The 17,145-nt window shown below is 53.3% G+C and overlaps 4 protein-coding genes across 4 annotated transcripts; 2 read left to right on the top strand and 2 right to left on the bottom strand.

Annotated features, from left to right (window-relative positions):
- Window positions 1–1,270: 1,270 nt before the first annotated feature.
- COCSUDRAFT_37328 (DNA mismatch repair protein) lies at window positions 1,271–8,907 on the bottom strand (the record flags this gene model as incomplete). Its single annotated transcript, XM_005645983.1, has 21 exons — window positions 1,271–1,399; window positions 1,925–2,053; window positions 2,259–2,336; window positions 2,612–2,773; window positions 3,129–3,296; window positions 3,541–3,670; window positions 4,063–4,235; window positions 4,525–4,692; window positions 5,014–5,102; window positions 5,239–5,302; window positions 5,519–5,634; window positions 5,757–5,781; window positions 5,904–6,076; window positions 6,309–6,426; window positions 6,625–6,836; window positions 7,129–7,333; window positions 7,603–7,849; window positions 8,208–8,322; window positions 8,418–8,523; window positions 8,694–8,726; window positions 8,818–8,907. 21 exons carry the CDS (start codon window positions 8,905–8,907, stop codon window positions 1,271–1,273), a joined length of 2,730 nt encoding a protein of 909 aa, XP_005646040.1.
- A 577-nt stretch (window positions 8,908–9,484) lies between these two features.
- COCSUDRAFT_56708 (hypothetical protein) lies at window positions 9,485–10,514 on the top strand (the record flags this gene model as incomplete). Its single annotated transcript, XM_005645982.1, has 4 exons — window positions 9,485–9,617; window positions 9,787–9,962; window positions 10,096–10,182; window positions 10,290–10,514. The coding sequence occupies 4 exons, from the start codon at window positions 9,485–9,487 to the stop codon at window positions 10,512–10,514; spliced, it is 621 nt and encodes a 206-aa protein (XP_005646039.1).
- Window positions 10,515–11,042: 528 nt separating this feature from the next.
- On the bottom strand, window positions 11,043–12,141 carry COCSUDRAFT_56707 (hypothetical protein; the record flags this gene model as incomplete). Its single annotated transcript, XM_005645981.1, has 5 exons — window positions 11,043–11,114; window positions 11,283–11,348; window positions 11,496–11,584; window positions 11,703–11,829; window positions 12,133–12,141. 5 exons carry the CDS (start codon window positions 12,139–12,141, stop codon window positions 11,043–11,045), a joined length of 363 nt encoding a protein of 120 aa, XP_005646038.1.
- Window positions 12,142–12,591: 450 nt separating this feature from the next.
- On the top strand, window positions 12,592–16,247 carry COCSUDRAFT_48136 (hypothetical protein; the record flags this gene model as incomplete). Its single annotated transcript, XM_005645980.1, has 8 exons — window positions 12,592–12,658; window positions 12,896–12,969; window positions 13,133–13,988; window positions 14,206–14,460; window positions 14,699–14,839; window positions 15,042–15,222; window positions 15,412–15,515; window positions 15,999–16,247. The coding sequence occupies exons 2-8, from the start codon at window positions 12,911–12,913 to the stop codon at window positions 16,245–16,247; spliced, it is 1,845 nt and encodes a 614-aa protein (XP_005646037.1). The 5' UTR covers window positions 12,592–12,658; window positions 12,896–12,910.
- Window positions 16,248–17,145: the final 898 nt, after the last annotated feature.

Raw genomic sequence — 17,145 nt, 5'->3', positions numbered from 1 at the left:
CTGGGAGAGGGCAGACCGAGCTCTCAATGGGCTGCTGCCTGACCCTTTCCCTGAAGCCTCCGCCATGGCTGTTGCTCTGAGCACAGATCCTTTTCCAGCAGTTTACACTCGCTGGCGTTCCTCGAGAGATCTGCAGTGGCAGGTAGTGGGAAGGCTCAATGTCCCTAGGTCATATGCATAAAAGCTGTGTTGTGTGCCAACGTAAGGGAAATTGTCTCTAGAAAATTCGACAAAGATTTCACACATTGATTTCTGAATAGGAACGTGTGGCCGATCGAGAGCATCCTGGTTGTTTCGTGCACATGCAGTGTCTCATGTTGCAATGATTGACCTCAGATGGAGACACTCCGGCGTCCCAGCAGCTCCGATCACGAAGTCTACACGTTAGAAGTCAGATTCTAAATGCTTGATCAAGCCAGGTATTCCTCACGTTGTAATCGAGGTTTTAGACGATCTGGACGCTATCAAAATGCGTTTGACAGCAAAGCATTGCGTTCTACCTGATGAATGACATCCAAATTCACAGAAACATAAACCAGCACGGAACTAATAATTGCGATGAGCAAGGAAACCTGATGCATTTGATCGAACTTGCGAGGGTTGTATCCAGCTTACGGAGGGCGGGTATCCAGCTCCAATTAATTGCGAGGCGTGGCCAGATTTTGGTTGATCCCAGCAGTCTGAAGGGCTTGAGGACAATCTTGAGGGGATCCTGGCTTGGCTGGGCTGCATTGAAGGTGTGGCCCTTTTTAGCATGCTGCCTTTGTCTCTTACATCCAGCAGCGCTGCCCACTGCTGAACCCATGAAGTAGTAGAACTCAGAGCGCTCTTCATTTTGAATATCATATTTGTGTCATGATCCGGCATACAGTACTGTCCATTCAGTCCAGAACTTAGAGCATCTGCTTAAGTCAATGCCTTTACTGCATGCGCCCTCTCTGGAACGTCAATGACTCTGAGTCATTGTATGTATAGTATGAGTCATACTATAGTGCGCCACAGCTCGCTGGCAGAACTTCTTGAAGGCCACCAAAGTCTACCTTACTAAGCTATCATCTGGAAGCTTTAGTGTTCAATCAACGTATCCCTGGCATCGAGAACCATGAGCCATGAAAAAGATCATAAAATGGGGTTCACAGCGTTCTTTATGTTCCAAATTTGGATTTTGGACTAGGCTCTGCTCGAGATGGTTTTGCAGACTTGCAACCAGTGCTGGGTCAGGCACCAACTCTGCGGCTGAAGCCTTGCAAGTCTGTGCACGTGGAACAGTTCAGCCCTCGAGCAGCCGCTGCAGCGTGGGCATCTGGGCGGCATCTGCCAGCAGCTGTTTGTACAAGGCCTGCGCCCGGGCCGTTGCCTCTTCTGGCTCCAACTTGTCCAACGGCAGCGCTGAGAACTCCTGCGCGCATGCCGGCACATGCTTGTGCTCTTCCCACAAAGAAAGGTGGCCCCGCTCTGGCCCTCTGAAGACTTGACAGGATCTCTTCAGCAAAGATGCATGCACCGATGTGCGCTGTGCCACTATATGACGCAAAAATAGACCTGCAGGAACGCCCTGGCACGTGCGGCGCTGACAGCAGCCTCCTCCTCGTCAGTGCGTGGCCGCTTGGCGTCCTGTCCAAAGCCCTGTTGCATGGGGTTCACACCATCAATGACTCCTCACACGCCGACCAATACATTGGTGTGCATCTGCCTATGAGAAATCATACATGAGATATTGCATTGCTGCATGCACTCGATCAGACTGCACACTCCGTCACCTCATAAGGGCACGCCTTCTTCTACAGGACAGGTCAGGGAAGCTCCGGAGCAGCTGGACACACACTGCCAGGACCACCCTTGTGCACAGCCTTCACATGACTCCTGCAAGGACACAAGAGCGGTGATGGTGCACACAGACGGAGGGGAGAGGGTGTGTGGTCACCTGGGCCGGTGCGGAGAAGTCCTCCAGCTCGGCGGCCTTGCGCTTGGCCAGCTCCACGACTTCGGGCGGGAAGCGCGCAAACTCCGCCACGTGGATGCCGAATGACTGGTCGCACGCACCCTCCGTCACCTGCAGACACCAAAACACCTCACATTATACACAACTTTTTCAATGCACTGTTGTGTCATTATACAAATTTCATTGAGAAATGCCACTGTGCAAATACACACTGATGGCACTCTCATGGAACACAAGCTCCCCCAAAACAAGACAAGCTGCCATAGCTTTTCAACACCGTATTTGGGGGAAAGAGAGTGGTGGCAGCGCTGCGTACCTGGTACAGCATGGTGAGCTTGCCGCTGGCCTCGTCGATGGCCGTCTCTACATGCTTGTTTGCCACACCCACCGGCCCCTGCGCGCACCAAGCACCGCCAGAGCTCAACACCTCAACATCCCTGCCCAAGCCAGCTATCTGCCTAAAATGCGCTCGACTCCCAGCTCTTTGAGTGCCTGTATTTTCTATACGACCAGCTCTTTTGTGCAATCCATGCCTTGCCTAGCCTAAGCTGTAAGCCAAAAATCAACTGACTATTTTCTGTTGCAGCACTGAGGTGAAGCCTGTGAACCGACAAGACAAAAGAATTGACAGCGTCATTCATATGCAACAGAATATGCAAGCGGCGGCACCTGCAGCGCTGTGAGCTCGTGGAAGTGGGTGGCGAAGAGCGTGGGGCAGCCGATCTCCTGCATGAGGTGCTCCGAGATGGCCCATGCCAAGCCGAAGCCGTCGTACGTGCTCGTGCCGCGCCCCAACTCATCAATGATCACCAGTGACTTGGCGCTCGCCCCCTGCCGCAGCCACAACACCAGTCTCGGGTTTAAAGCTCTCTTTGTGCACACTCAGCTGTCGCAAGCATTTCCAGATTCGCCTAAAGTCCGCTTACAGCCCCAGGGCTTAGAGCCGCCAGATATTGCTCTTGGGCTCTTACGCAGATGCTTATCAGCAGCAAGAATATGTGAAGAATTTAGAGCCCAAAACCAATGGAAGGTGACCTGGAGTCATTTGGGGGTGGGAACATGAGAGACCTATGTCAAACACAACCACATGATGTAAGTTCAATTCCCAAAGCCAGTATGTTCGATTTCCAAAGCCATTGACTGTGGCCAGTTCAGGGTGAGGCGCGCAAAAGACTTGCGCGCGTACCTTGAGGATGGCGGCAGTCTCGAGCATCTCAGCCATGAAGGTGGAGATTCCGCGCAGCTGGCAGTCGCCCGCGCCCACGCGCGCAAAGATGCAGTCGCGCACGGCGATGCGCGCATGCTCACACGCCACGAAGCAGCCCACCTGCGCCATCAGCACTGCCACGCCCACCTGCACAAATACACCCAGCTTCATGCAGAATCAACCAATCCAAAAAGGACAATGAAATTTTGTGCTTTGGTTGGTTAATGGTCTCCATACAACTGTAGCCTGTCAACAGATCCAAGCCGCCCATTAGAGTGCTTTCCAGATCATGCCCATGTCGCCAGGGGTCAACTTCTGTGGAAGGTCGCTTTGTTGATTTGAAGCATCAGACGGAGTTCTCTGAGAACTGCATGGTGAAAGAGCAGCATACCTGGCGGATGTAGGTGGACTTGCCGGCCATGTTAGGGCCGGTGATGACCTGGAACCAGGACTTCCCGCGCTCCATGTGGCAGTCGTTGGCTATGAACTCCACTCCATCCTGCGCCTCCACGCATGGGTGCCTGTCCACACCCAACTCCTCTGAAGTGGTTGATATACTATGGAAGACTTGCCGTGTCTTACTTCTAGTGAATCCTCAAAGTCACCTGACGAAAAGGAATGCTGACACTGGTCAAGCCTGCACAACGGCAACTCTGCCATGGGACCGGCGCATTATTATACGACCTGCTTCCTCAGTGTATAGCAGATAAGCTCTTGCATGACCTGGTCCATCATTGTAGTGATCAGTGCAAACCCCGCACTTTGAAGACTTTGAAACATTGTTCAGGCTCCTGCAGGGCTTTTCTACACGTTGGAAAGATAGTAATTTTAACACCCGCGAGCTCAGAAACAAAATGTTTTGAGCGCGGTTTACTTTGACCACTGCGGTACTTACGAGAGAGGCCAGGCGCACCTGCAGGCGGTGAGCTTGAGCTCGCTGGAGTCGGCGGGCAGCATGGTGGGCCGCACATAGGGCAGCGGCGCGCACACGGCCAGCTCGGCAAAGCCTGCCAGCAGGTCCATCTCTGCCACCATGCCTGCTACGCCCTCCCACACCTCGGCGAATGTCGCCGCCACGCTCACCACCTGCCACCAGCACTGAATTAGCACAAGCCAGCTGCGCTAATGGCCATGTGAATTACCCAAGGAACACTGCAGATCGGGTGAGGCGTCTTGATGGAATGACACATTCATGTGCATGCACCGATGACATTCAGACAATGGAAGCAGGAATAGCAGGTGTGGGGCAGATGCAAATTCTTCTGCAAAATTTGCCTGCTTTGTGCATGCCTAGACGTCAGCATTTGCAGCAGCTGTATCAGTTGTGCCGCCGCTGAACTAGTGACACGATGCATGAGATAAAAAGTGTACTAACCTGCTCCACAAGTGCATGCTGGCGCTGGTCGTAGGAGCGGGAGATGGCCTGCAGGCGCTCGGCGGCTTCCTTGAGCGGCCGGTTGGTGAACTTGGTGCCGTCCTTGCGTGTTTCCAGCGTCATGTAGCGCCCGCTCTGCAGCTTCTTCCGCACCTTCTTCTCCTCAGTCTGCATCACCACTTCAGCTACTCAGTTGATGCCTTCAGGGCAGTGTTGGATGCACCGCCCATGTCATGCTCACCAAGAATAACATTGTCGTCATAAAGCAGAAGAAAAGGCTCCCTCTGGCTCCCTCTGGCTCTTGAGCCACACTTCCAGTTGCATTGTACCCCCACACAGTCATACCCGGCATTCAAGAAACAGCCGCCTCAGAAGGTGGTTTTCAAATGGCTCCAGTATGGCAGTGCAAAGGATGCGACACAACTGGACATGCGGCAGGAAAAGCACAGAATTGGTGCCGAGCGCTTACAGAGATTGAATGGTCTGCACCTGTGTGATGCGCAGGCAGCGCATCCGTGTGTTGGCCACCTTGTGCCACTCCAGCTTGATGGTCTTGTCCATGATCAGGCCCAGATCATCTGCAGGTAGAAGAACGCTCAGATTTGCTATCTTTACCCCTTGGGCTCATTACAGAGATGGCAGAGAGCAGTAAAGGGAAGACAGGCAAGCATGCAGAAGCAAACGGTCGCTGGGATGGTAGTTGTGTCAGCTGACCTGCTGCGTCCTCTGCAACCTTGTTTATGGTCGCTTCCACCTTGTCCTTCTCTTCCCTCAAGCCCTGCATGAAACCATTTGACCCCAGTGTCAGAACCCGCAGATGCACACATCTCACCAACATATCACTTAAAACCGACAATTGGTCTTCACAGTGCACCTGGAGAGCACATGATAAACAGGGTGCCCATAAACTTCGGGAGCTTCTGGTATTTCAGGAGCAAATTTTGGTCACCTGGGACTTCCTATACACCTATCAACAGAGCCTGACACCGCCCACCTGCAGGTCGGCGTCGTAGGAGGCGCAGATAAGGTACTCGTCTGGGATGCGGTCCAGGTCTATGGCAGCTTCCAGCAGCTCCTCAAACTTTGCCAGGTGCTCGTCGTCGTGCGCCGCTGCGAGCTTGTCCGCATACCTGCCACCACAAGCCTCTGCTGATCAGGGAGTCGCTTGGCTTAATTTTTGAATTACTCATTGAAAGTGTGTTGGATTTACAATCGTTTGGCTCACCCATCACTTGAGGGCCAGGCTGCAATATGCCACTGTGGCGCACATGAGAGGCGACAATGTCTGGACGGTACAAGGGAATTGAGGACCTGCCGAATGCAGACATGGCCATGGAAAAAAATTCCAGCTGAAGGTGGGGTAAGAAGTCGGTCAATACCAAGGCAAGACTATACCTGGTGGCGAGGAGCTGGGCATGTGGGCCGTCATGGTCCCGGAAGGCCTCCTCCATCATGGGCAGGCGGGAGGATGCCCTGTACAGCTGGCACATATCCGCCAGCGTGGCTTTCTTGCGCTCCAACTTGCGCGTCAGACGCTCTATATCCGGCAGCCCTGCACGCCAGACCACGTCAGGACGTTGACCCCAGCCATCAAAGTATATGCCCCCTTCCCCCGTCTCTCCAATGAGTGCCTTCATGGCTTCATTATGCATGCCGCCGCTGCGACAGGTGGACATAATCAAGCAAACAGCGTGCCTTGCCCTCTGTCACCCTCGAGTGCCTTCATGATATAAAGACTGCATGCCCCTGGTAGGATGATGATCTCAAAGAGAGGAGCAGCGTGCCTCGGAGGTGCAGGTTGCGCAGGCGCTCGCGCAGCGTGGGGTCTTCCGCAAAGGCTTCCACGATGTCGTGCCTCTCCGTGATCTCTGTCAAGTCGACCAGCGGCTGCTTCAGCCACACCTGGCAATCGCAAGCACCCCCGAACTTCTCATTAAACTCACGATAAAAAGAAAAGCAGTGCCCCTTTGAGGATTGTCAAGCGCATGCAGACACTGTGCAAAAGGAGTCCCCATGCATGCACATCTTGGAGCACTTTTATCTATACACAAAAGTCCCTGTGATGGGACCGTTAGAGAGGGCAGGGTTAGCGTGTCATACCTTAAGCAGGCGCTTGGCCATGGCGGTGCGGCCCTTGTTCATGAGGCCGTAAAGGGAGAAGGAGTCGTTGGCGTCCGTGCGCTGCTTCATGACGTTGAGCGCTCGCTGCGCAGCCACGTCCAGCCGCATGTAGCGCCCAGTGTCATACAGCGCCAGGCTCCACTTGCCGTGCCCGCTGTCCACCGCCATCACGTCGCTGAACGCGATCACCGCTGCACCGCACCATGCACATGCTCGCATCACATCTCTCGCACCAAAATAGGCAGCGCACCATTACCCCAACACCCCTCTATATTGCCCAGGACAAGCTTAATGAGTCGCATTTGCGTATGTCCTTGTGCTAGTTGGATTAATGGCTGTGTAGTACTGCCGACTGACAGCGCTCTGTAGAAGTGCTTGCCACAGTGTGCCATGAATACACCACCATGCGGTTTTGTGTCCGTCGCCGGCGAGCACATATGATGAGCAGGTGTTTGAGGAGATAAGTAGGCTACAATCACGCACCGGCAAGCGCGGCGGAGGCGAGGGGGCGCTCAAGCACGTCGCGATGCTGCTCCACATTTCCGGAGCGGAGAAGGCGGCCCAGATCCTGCTCGAGATTGCGCGTGCCGAAGGCGGCGCGCGGCCGCTCGCTGCCCAGCGCGTTGCAGCGCGCCACAACGTCCCTCAGCCGCCCTGCGTCTGCTGACTGCGCCGCCGCCTCACTCTCCTGCTTGACACGACAAGGATATTTGCATTTTTACATCACCCTCAAGAAGCCTACCCTAGCATGATGCCCTTCTCAAAGGAGCCCACATCAACCTTTCCCGCCATGTTCAACGCTGTTGGGCAGGCATGGCTCCCAGTCAAAGCCAGCTCTCAGCTAGCTGATACACCCAACTGGTTGACTGGCTTCAACATGCAACACAACATGCAACATGATGCGCTTCATACAGGAGACACCAAACAGCTAAGAAACACTGCACTGACACGCCGCACCTTGGGCAGGACCACTTCCTTGGCGCCCAGCTGCAGCAGAACGGCCTCGGTGGCGCAGAAGTACTCATCATCCGCAAATTCGCACGCCCCCAGCCGCCGGCCCGCCGCGTCTGCAAAGGCAATTCCAACTGTCCTCGCACCCTCAGAGTAGCCCAGCAGCAGGGCTGCCACCACAGGCACATCTGTCATGTCCACATTCCGGAACAGCTCCTCCTCGAACGCTCCCAGCTTCCCCGGCGATGCCTCCCTGCATGCGTGCAATTGAGGTTCCTTACAAAGCACCTCAAATTACGGTGACACAGCTTGTACAAACGAGTGATAGCCTGCCGTCAGTGACCCTGAGATTTGTCAAGCATACACACGCGAGCGTACAAAAAAGATGGCATGCAAAGGACCTGGCTCGGTCTCAAGGAGTGTACCCAAATTTAAGCAGGCTAGCAGGCTTGTGCATTTGCTGTAAAGGCTTTCAGTGTGCCGCGCAAGAAAGGGGCTGCATTCCGAAAGCTGGCAGAGTCGTGCCCAGACAGCATTATTTCACAGGTGTTGTAAATGCGGCACAGTGCTAACGGCAAGGCATGCAAGATATGCGTTAGACGGAAACATGCCTGGTTTTCCGCCATTGCGTGCCGCTGCCCTCGAACATCTGGACGCTGTACTCTGCGCTCTCCACAAGCAGGTGCCGCACTGCGGTCTCAAAGAGATTCTTGTTCAGCGTGACGCCTGCGATACAATTTCAAAATAGTAAAGGTCTCTTGCATTGAATCTGATCGTACAGAATGCAGATGCATCAGGAAAGTCATTCAGCAATGTCGTACCTGGCAAGCCGGTGGCGGAACCTCCCATATACTTCACAACAGCTGTTGTTTTGTAGAAAGTGCGTGCAATGAAGAGCGCATTCTCTCCATGCACGCTGTAAAAATCCTGCAGAGAGAAAAAATAACGGTCATGTTGTGATCGTGATGACAAGGTTCCCAAGCAAGATATACTTGTCCTGCATTTCTCTTTTGGAGCCTCCTGGAAGGGGCAATACACCGATGCGCAGCAAACAGAACAGTGAAGTAAGATAATCAGGTAAACTGTCACCAACACACCTTTCTGTCGAAGAAGCGCACCAAGGTGGGCTCCTGCACCGGTGCATGCAATCTTCAGTTGACTTATTCGGCACAATGATCGCGGTGAGGAGCACAATGCATCAGGCACTTAAATAAGATCTACCTGATTGAGAGCTTTAAACCAATTGACGAAGCCATTATCAGATCTGTCATCCTTGCTCAGCTCTGGTGCTTCCAAGAGAGGGTCCTCCATCTGTGCAGATCTCTTTTATTGGTAGCCTTCACTTCCTGCAGTAGGATATTCGCTCACCAAAACGCATCCTGCGATGCGAACAACCTTAAGGTAACGTGCACAGCCATCATCGCTTTCCCTTGCAGGAACAATCAAACTCCCTGCTGTGCATGCTGTCACCATGTGGCAGATCATGCACGTGCGTGCCTCGACACTGAGTCACCATTCAAGCTCAATCTGGTTCCCAGTCTCCCAACGCTTCGGGTAACCTTCTCACCTTCACTTGTTCAGCTTGTCACACCATATGATGTATTGCATGCTGCTTTGTTTGTGTTTGGCATTTTTGGGGGAAGTAGGGAACACCGTTTTCCTGCTTTTACCTGACTGACACAAGCTCAATCTGGTTGCGCGCTGTCTCAGCAGAAATTGCGTTTGTAGAGGATACATAGTTTTGGAAGCAAAGGGGTTGGTCTGTGTGCATGTGCCACTCGAGATTGTAAAAATGGTGTGCTGTCACACCCACCAAGAAGTGTCGGCTTCGACACTTGGTGATGGTTCCCAGATATATAGGCGAAGGATCACACCATTCAGGTTCCCAATGCATGTTAAAGATTCAGATCAGCAGCAAAGATTCCGGTGCCAGCTCGTACAGACCGCGGATGCACGTAAGGCAATCGTCACCCTGGCCAAGAAACGGAAAGATAGTGACACCATCAGCGCCTTGCGCGAGGGTAAAATTCACTTACGTCTGTTTCAGTTTCATTGGTATAGCGCAGGGGAAAGGATTGATGAACCACGACCTGCAGCTTGTATCTGCAGACTAGGTGTACAGGTTGGGAAGACACATGCTAGTCTGCCTGCAGGTTAGCACATTGACAGGTCTTGGTGCTTGCTTTGCAGCCTTGGATGTTGGCCGGCGCAGCGAGCTGGATCAGGCATATCAGGAGGGAGGGGCTTTCCTGCGCAGCATCGGCTTCGAGGCCAATTCAGAAATCTCGCGGATACTGGATGTTGCCATGAATCCAAACTCATTGTTCGTCACGCTGAGGGATAAGAAGAGAGCAGGCAATGCCTCGGTGAGCCCCTGTGTGCAGCTTTGGACTGCTGTATCCCATCTGTACACCATGGAGACATTCAAAGACAGCTCTTTGAATTGAGGTTCCAGCATTCAAGTTATTCAATGTGGAACCGATCTGTGTGCGCTGGCAGGCGAGGCGGCTGAATGTTGAAGAGGACATGAGGCCCGTGGTGGAGTGCCTGAGATTGTGCGATTTGAATCAGGCACAGATTGTCAAGGTGAGCAGCTCCAATTTAGCGTTGGAGGTTTTGAGCTCGCTCTGATGTGCTTTTGACTAACACCACACCTAGTGCCTGCCCTGAATAGCACCTTTGTGTTGTGACAGGTGATCTCAGACCACCCAGCAGTCCTGTGCTACAGCCCAGACAAGCGGTTGAAGCCATTCTTTGAATACCTGGAAAGCATTGGCATCGGCCCTGACAAGGTCGCAAAACGGCCATCCCTGTTGGGTCTAGAGGTGAATGCCAGCTTGCGTCGAATCGTGGATTACCTGCAGGAAGTGGAGGGCAAGACCACAGAGGAGCTGGCACAGCTGTTAGAAACTATATAACCTCGTCGTTCATAGAACTTTTGCTGATCAAGTCAAGAGTGATGCCAAGACATACTATGTCTTGTATTGTAATGCGTGATGATTGTAATTGCCTTCAAGTTGCTGACAGATGCTATATTGCCTACATGGTTGCCATACTTCAGGTCATTGAGAAGCGCAATCAAAATTGCAGAGGTCAGGACATCCTTTATTCTAAATCTTGTTATCTTCTCTGTGCACGCCGTTGATGATTGTGCAACAATGAAACGCGACATAAAGGCCAATCTGCCCCTGTGATGGAAATATCATGTCACTGTAATGGTGGTCAATGCTGCCTCCTAATCTGGGTTTCCTGCTTGAAAGAATGTCTCTCTAAGCTGCCAAAACTTGCAGGACAATGAGGAGCTGCTCAGCAAGCACTCCATCTATGCTCCGCTTGATTTGATCTTCTAGTATCCCCACCCTCCCGACTATCTGCAATTGCCCCAGAGCTGCAGGTGGAGGGTGATGGATTTGCTCTTCTCAATCTCCCATCCTAGCAGGCCGGCCTCACTTCTTGCCAATCTTGAAGCCAATCTTCTTCGTGCCAGCCTTCACCGCGGCCTTGCCTTTGCTTGCAGCCTGGTGCACCACATTTGCTTGTGATCCCGAAACACATCTCTGCTTTGCATGTCATGCACCAGGATGCCCCACCCAGAGGCTTCTGAGGCCGAGGGCTCTGGAGGATGCATGTCAAACGAACAAAATCTGACACTCCAACGACATGTAACAGATATTTCCCATGCGCACCTTTGCAGGAGTTCCAGCGGCTGCCTTGATGAGCGCCTGCTCGTAGCCTGCGTAGCCGCTGGAGTCCTGTGCAGCAGCATCATGTGAGATTGACAGGAACTGATACACCTTCGTGCCATTATGCCGCCCATGAAACCGCCCATGAAACGCCCATACTGCCGATACATCTTTGTGTCATTATGCATAATGAAAGGCATTTGTCAGTACACATACCTTCACCATGGTGTCATTCAAGAAGTCCGCAAAGCCTGAATCCACCTTTGTCGCCAAGAACCCGAGAGCACCCAAGCCGACGACTGCGCCTACAGAATATCAAAGACACGCATGTCAATTCCTGCACAACAAATGACCAATGTGGAATTAATCACAACATCAGAATACTGCAGATATGACTGACTTGAGGCGAGGGACGAGGGACACCTGGGATGGCGATGGCACCGGCGTCCAAGCTGAACGAGGGCGTGGGCAGAGAGAAGCCTGATGAAGAGCTCTTCTTCTCACCCTTGGGGCCAGCTGCAGCAGGTGCCTGAGGCTCATTCTGGAAGACCTGCTCAGCAGGGAGTGCGTCAGGTTCCAGTCAGGGGTTTGGCTCCTCTCTGGACACATAGGGATGACTTTAAGCCCACATCAATCCATGGATGGCGTGTACCTTCTTCGAAACGACCTTCTCGAATTTTACTCCCGCATGTGCGGGGCTAGAAGTGATAAGGACAGCTGCAGCAAGTCCAGCGGCTAAAGTCTTCAAAGCTGCTGGTAGCACTTGCGGAGATGCCTCTGCATTGACAATCATATCACATTCAGTAATGACGCGCATAATTGATCAGAAAGTGGTAAGAAACCAGCACTGCACCGCGTGCATTATGTGGAGTCCTGACCAACCAGTACTCGGCATTGATCCCCTTTCCTAAGTACAACTGGCAGCGCTGCCAGTCAGTATCCATCGAATGTGTCATTTGTACCACATGCGTCCAATTGTGACTAGCCATGCAGGAAGAAGGCATCTTTCGTCCATGCTTACCCTTCTGCTGCGCTCTGCATGAAAAAGGAGCACGGGCAGCTCTACAGGTGTGCTTTGGAGTGATGAGACTGCCAGAGAATGCGGCGCCTGCATTGAGTGTGAACGCCATGATTCCCTGTATGGACAATTGAGTTGCTAGCGAGGAATTTTTGCAACCATTTGAGACCAAAGATAACGTTGGGATGATGGGGTTATTCCCCTTGTCTGAAGGGAATTATAGCGGCTAAAGTGACTAATGGCGCAAGGAAAAATAAAGGCGTTCGCATCAGCACTTTTGTCAAAAAGTCTTGCGCTTTTCTCCGGAGACGGAGATCAAGGTATCTTCTCACTCGCAAAAACCATGCGGGTAGCAATCTAGGTGAGTTCAGGGCCGGTATCTGCTCCAGAGACTGGATGCTTTGTTGCCCACATCTGTGACGTGAACCCAAGGCTTGTCTGTACTCAGTTGGCTTGTCTTTGCTCAGAGGCCTGCATATCCCGCACACCGTCCATGTCACCCAGCTGACGCTCAATCTGGTCAGCAGGTCTGCAGACATCGGATAACCCCCATCTTAAAGTGCTGACTGGTGCTGAAGAGCCCACTTTGCTGCTGCAGGCGAAAAGCCTCAAAATGGAGACTTCCGTTATAGATGTGGCCCACTCCGGCCGTGCAGGACAACAGGATGCACCGTAAGCCCTCAAAACCAGCACCTTTTTGACAAGTACCAGATGTCTCTTATAATGCACCGCAACAATGGCTTGTTCCCTTGCACAATGCCCGACATCACTAGACAGTCTAAGGAAGTCTCGATCGCCTGTGTGCTGATTCCGTAAGGGTCGATTTCGCGTGCAGAGAATGGCAAGACACGCGGGAGGAGCAGCATTATCCATCTCCGTACAGCCCCAGTGACAACGAGCAGCTGCCATACGACGTGCCCCTCCCCATGGGGCTGATTCAAGATCACCCAGAGCCACTGCTCATCGACAGGAGGCTGATCTCGGGCACAACGCACCAGGCTTCCGGCAAGCAGAGCCAGAACAGCGCAGCAGCAGACAGCAGCGGCTATGATGCCTCCAGCAGAAGGGGCGACGTGTGTGACAGCGAAGACAGCAGCGGTGCTATGCCGGTGTGCAATGCAGAGCCCATGACACGGGAGGAGGCGGATGCCTTTGACAAGGGATCCATGGGCTCATGCTTTCTGGAGTTTGGCGCTTTTGGGATGTCCCACATGTCGAAGGGAGGCGCCAGCGACAGCAATCTTCGGACAGCCGCCTCTCAGAGCGTTGCCGAGGCACTCCACAGGTTCCAGGCCAAAGGCGTCTTGTCAAGGCCGAGCATGGAGGAAGGCAGGGAGGTGCAGCCGTCAGATGGCAGCACGGACGGCGACCCGGGCTCGAACAGGAGCAGCTTTGACTCAGTGCCCGCGGCAGCGAGCAGCAGACTCTACAACAGCACAGCTTGGGAGGATTGCAGCAATGCCACACAGGCGCCGACCACCCAGCCAGCAACGGGTGGGCCACCCCCCGCAGTGAAGGCCCAGCAGCTTCAAGGAAGGCCTCCGCAGGCAACCGCCCAAGCAGCTGTTCAGGGCAGTGCCCCGAGCAACGCCAGGGCTGCGCACCAAGCGCTGGGCCTGGGGCTGCCCGACAAGCGCCCGCAGCTGACCCCCCTGACACCGCAGGAGGTCATGCAGGCAAACCTGCGGCAGGTGCACAGCAAGGAGGTGACACTCTTGGGCCAACTTATCTGTTGTACAATTTCCCTGAAGTGCATTTGTTTCCAAATTTACTTTTGCTTTGTTTTGAAAGATCACTTTGCAAACTTGTTTGCAGCAAAAGCTTGATGAACTCATCCATGAGAGCTGCGGTTCCCCTGTGATTCGTCTGGGCCTTCGTATCTTATTGGAGGGGGTGGCTGTTCGACAGGGAGGACTCGAGCAAGGAAAGCAGCAGCAGCAGCAGAGGCGGGGCACGACGCCGGTGCTGCAGCAGTCGCACATGCAGCTGAGCCTCGGCATGGGCTTGGGCCTCACGCTGGACTTGGGCTCCTGGCACTATGGCATGGCGCCCGGCGGCGACGCCGCGGCCGGCCAGAATGGCGGTGCAGTCATCCCACGGGTCACTGCCGCCACTCACCGCCGGCGCGCTGGTGCCCCAGTCGAAGAGTTTGCATCTGAGCAGGTGATCTCTCCTCTCGCATGCCTCTACTGTCTTCCTGGAAATTAAGAGCTTGCTGCGCACCAGGGTGATGCCCCACAAGCTCAAATTGGATTAAACTTGTTTGGGCATGATGGGCTGTTACTTATTAAGCGGGTTTCCCCACTGCTCTACATATACGCTGTGACAGGCAACGTGTTGTGATGGAAAAGAGTGGCTTCACAGCGGCATCTGAGAGAAAAGTGACGCTGTGTGTGCACAGGCGGCAGCAAAGCAGTCACATAATGACCCGCCAACCTGGCCAGCGCAGACCGGCGTGGCGGCTGTGTCGGTGCAGAATGTGTGCAACAACCACCTGGGGACCGCCCTTACAGCTCCTGATCTCATCGCCCCCGCACCAAAGGTACTGCCCTGTCGCCTCACTGCGTTTGATTTCTTACGGCCTCACTGCCTGTCAGCAGAGCCTTCCAGTAGACAAATGCATCCATGCAACGTTGTGTTCACACCTTGGTCTGTCCATGATCCCGCTCTGGCATGTTTGGCGATGGTTGCTTATAGCAGTGCAGACTGAAGTGCTCATCCTGAGCTGAGGAATGTCGGCGCAGGGGCGGGCAGCACAGGATGCAGCAAATGCAGAGTTTGCACAGCGTTTTGCTGCGGCTGTGAAGCAGGAGGCGCTGCAGGGCCGCGAGGGCGGCGCGCTGCAGAGGCACTTCGATGACGTGCACACAGCCGTGGCGGGTTTCAACATGAGGAACGCTGCTCGCCTGCCTTGCAAAACCGGAGGTAACTTTACCAATCCTCTGCAGTCCTCATGCTTCTAAGCAATTCTTCCAGAGTGCTGAGAAATGTCTCTGCAAAAGTGACGGCCTGCGCACTTTTCAATTGAGTGCGGATGCAAGGGAGTTTACAAACCTGACTGCATTGAAGTGGTCAGCGCTGCCTATGGCATAAAAGTGAATCTGTGGTTGCCAGGTCAAGAGTTGAGCGTGCGGCACGAGAGCCTGGAGAGATACCGGGACAAGAAGCGCCGCCGCGTCTTCTCCAACACCAAGACCATCCGCTACGAGAAGCGCAAGGTCAACGCGGATCGCAGGCATGCTTTCAATTACCCGACCACACATGTGCATGTCTGGGTGATGGACTGGCATGAATGTGAGGATTTGCTCTCTTGAAAAACATCTTTCAATCTTTTGCATGGTGTGACCTCTAAAGTGTTGTGGTCTTGACACTTTTGATATAGAATTATTATCCAGTAGCAGACTGTGGATTATTGGAATATTCAGAGTTTTTTTGCGCGCGTCAGTAGGGCATTCAGCCATCAGGAACTCTGTGCTGTTTCCAGTTTCAATTTCCCCTTTGATATTACGTAGCCCCTTGAGTGAAGATCCTTGGTGTCCAAGAGAGACAGAAATACCTTGGCATCTTCAGCACTACTAACATCATGTTGTAGTAACATGTCCATGCAGCCAGAATTCTACAATGCTACTGTAGACGAGGGGTAGGGAAGTGGCAGCCTTCAAACGCAGCTTGTCTGCAGGACGTACCTTGCCTTCTGGCAGGAAAGGGATATATTACTAATAATAAATGTTGTTGTGCGCAGGCCGCGCGTCAAGGGCCGCTTTGTGAAGCAGATGGAAACGGACGGGCCCTTGGACATGATCGACGAGCACTGCCAAGCGCTGCCGGCACCGGACACCGACATGGAGCATGCCTCTGACGCAGAATGCAGTGGGGATGACGAGGGACCCCTCAATTTGAAAGTGCATGGAGAGATGCATGCCTCTCACATGGACATACACCTCATTTGAAAAGAGAATGCTTGCAAATTGTGGTATAGGCAAGACACCGTGAATGGGGGCTGAGGCGCGCAGATGGCTGACCACTCTGGTTGCTTCAGGTCTCCCTCACCCCCATTCATGCATACTGGTCAAGACAGCAATCCACTGGAATTCTTTGTCTGGGGGCTTCAGCCGAGAGCCGGCCTTTGGGCCGCGACATGGTGACAGAAGGTTCTGTTCTGCTCAAGCTTTGCAAGGAAAAAGGGAAAAGTTTGGATGGGCCGTTGCATCAAGAAAGACTTGTGCGGTATGTGCGTGGAGCACCCGTGCCATTGTATTTGTATAGATGAGGCTGCGTGAACGTAAGGCCGGTGGCGCACCGGCGCTCTGAGAAGTTGGCTTCTCCTCTACTGCAAGCAGCGGCATTGTTTCATTTTTTGGGCAGGCCCAACAGCCACACGCCCACAGGGCAAATGCCTACCAATGCCTATTGATTTTTTCATGCGTGCCAGACCTCACACTTGAGGAGAAGCAGCAGTGTTTTGGCATAGTACTACATCCCGCTTTGGGTGGCAGTCGAGAGGCCCAGTCTGGATAGGAATTTGGACATTTTGGAGCCAACATATAACAGTGGTTAATTTTGCAACGTCTTGTGGAAAGCCTGCTGGCAATGTCATTGAGGACTCCCTGGCTCACATGGACATGCTTGAATGTGCGACAGGGATGCTGCATAACCAGAGCCTGCAGGTTCTTTGAGGGGATAATCGACGATAATTATTGACTTGTTTATTGATGAGAGACTCCGCATCCTTCAGGAAACTGTTGCGATGTTGTGAGTGATTGATCTTGCGCACTCTGCAGTGCGCCGTCATTAAGTAGTGTTGTCATGTGAGTGGACCGTATGGACCTTGCATGTGGATTCAGATCT

The sequence above is a fragment of the Coccomyxa subellipsoidea genome, assembly GCF_000258705.1.
Source record: "Coccomyxa subellipsoidea C-169, whole genome shotgun sequence".
Lineage (NCBI taxonomy): Eukaryota > Viridiplantae > Chlorophyta > Trebouxiophyceae > Coccomyxaceae > Coccomyxa > Coccomyxa subellipsoidea.
The sequence above is the reverse complement of the archived record's forward strand: the minus strand, read 5'-3'. Positions and strand labels throughout refer to the sequence as shown.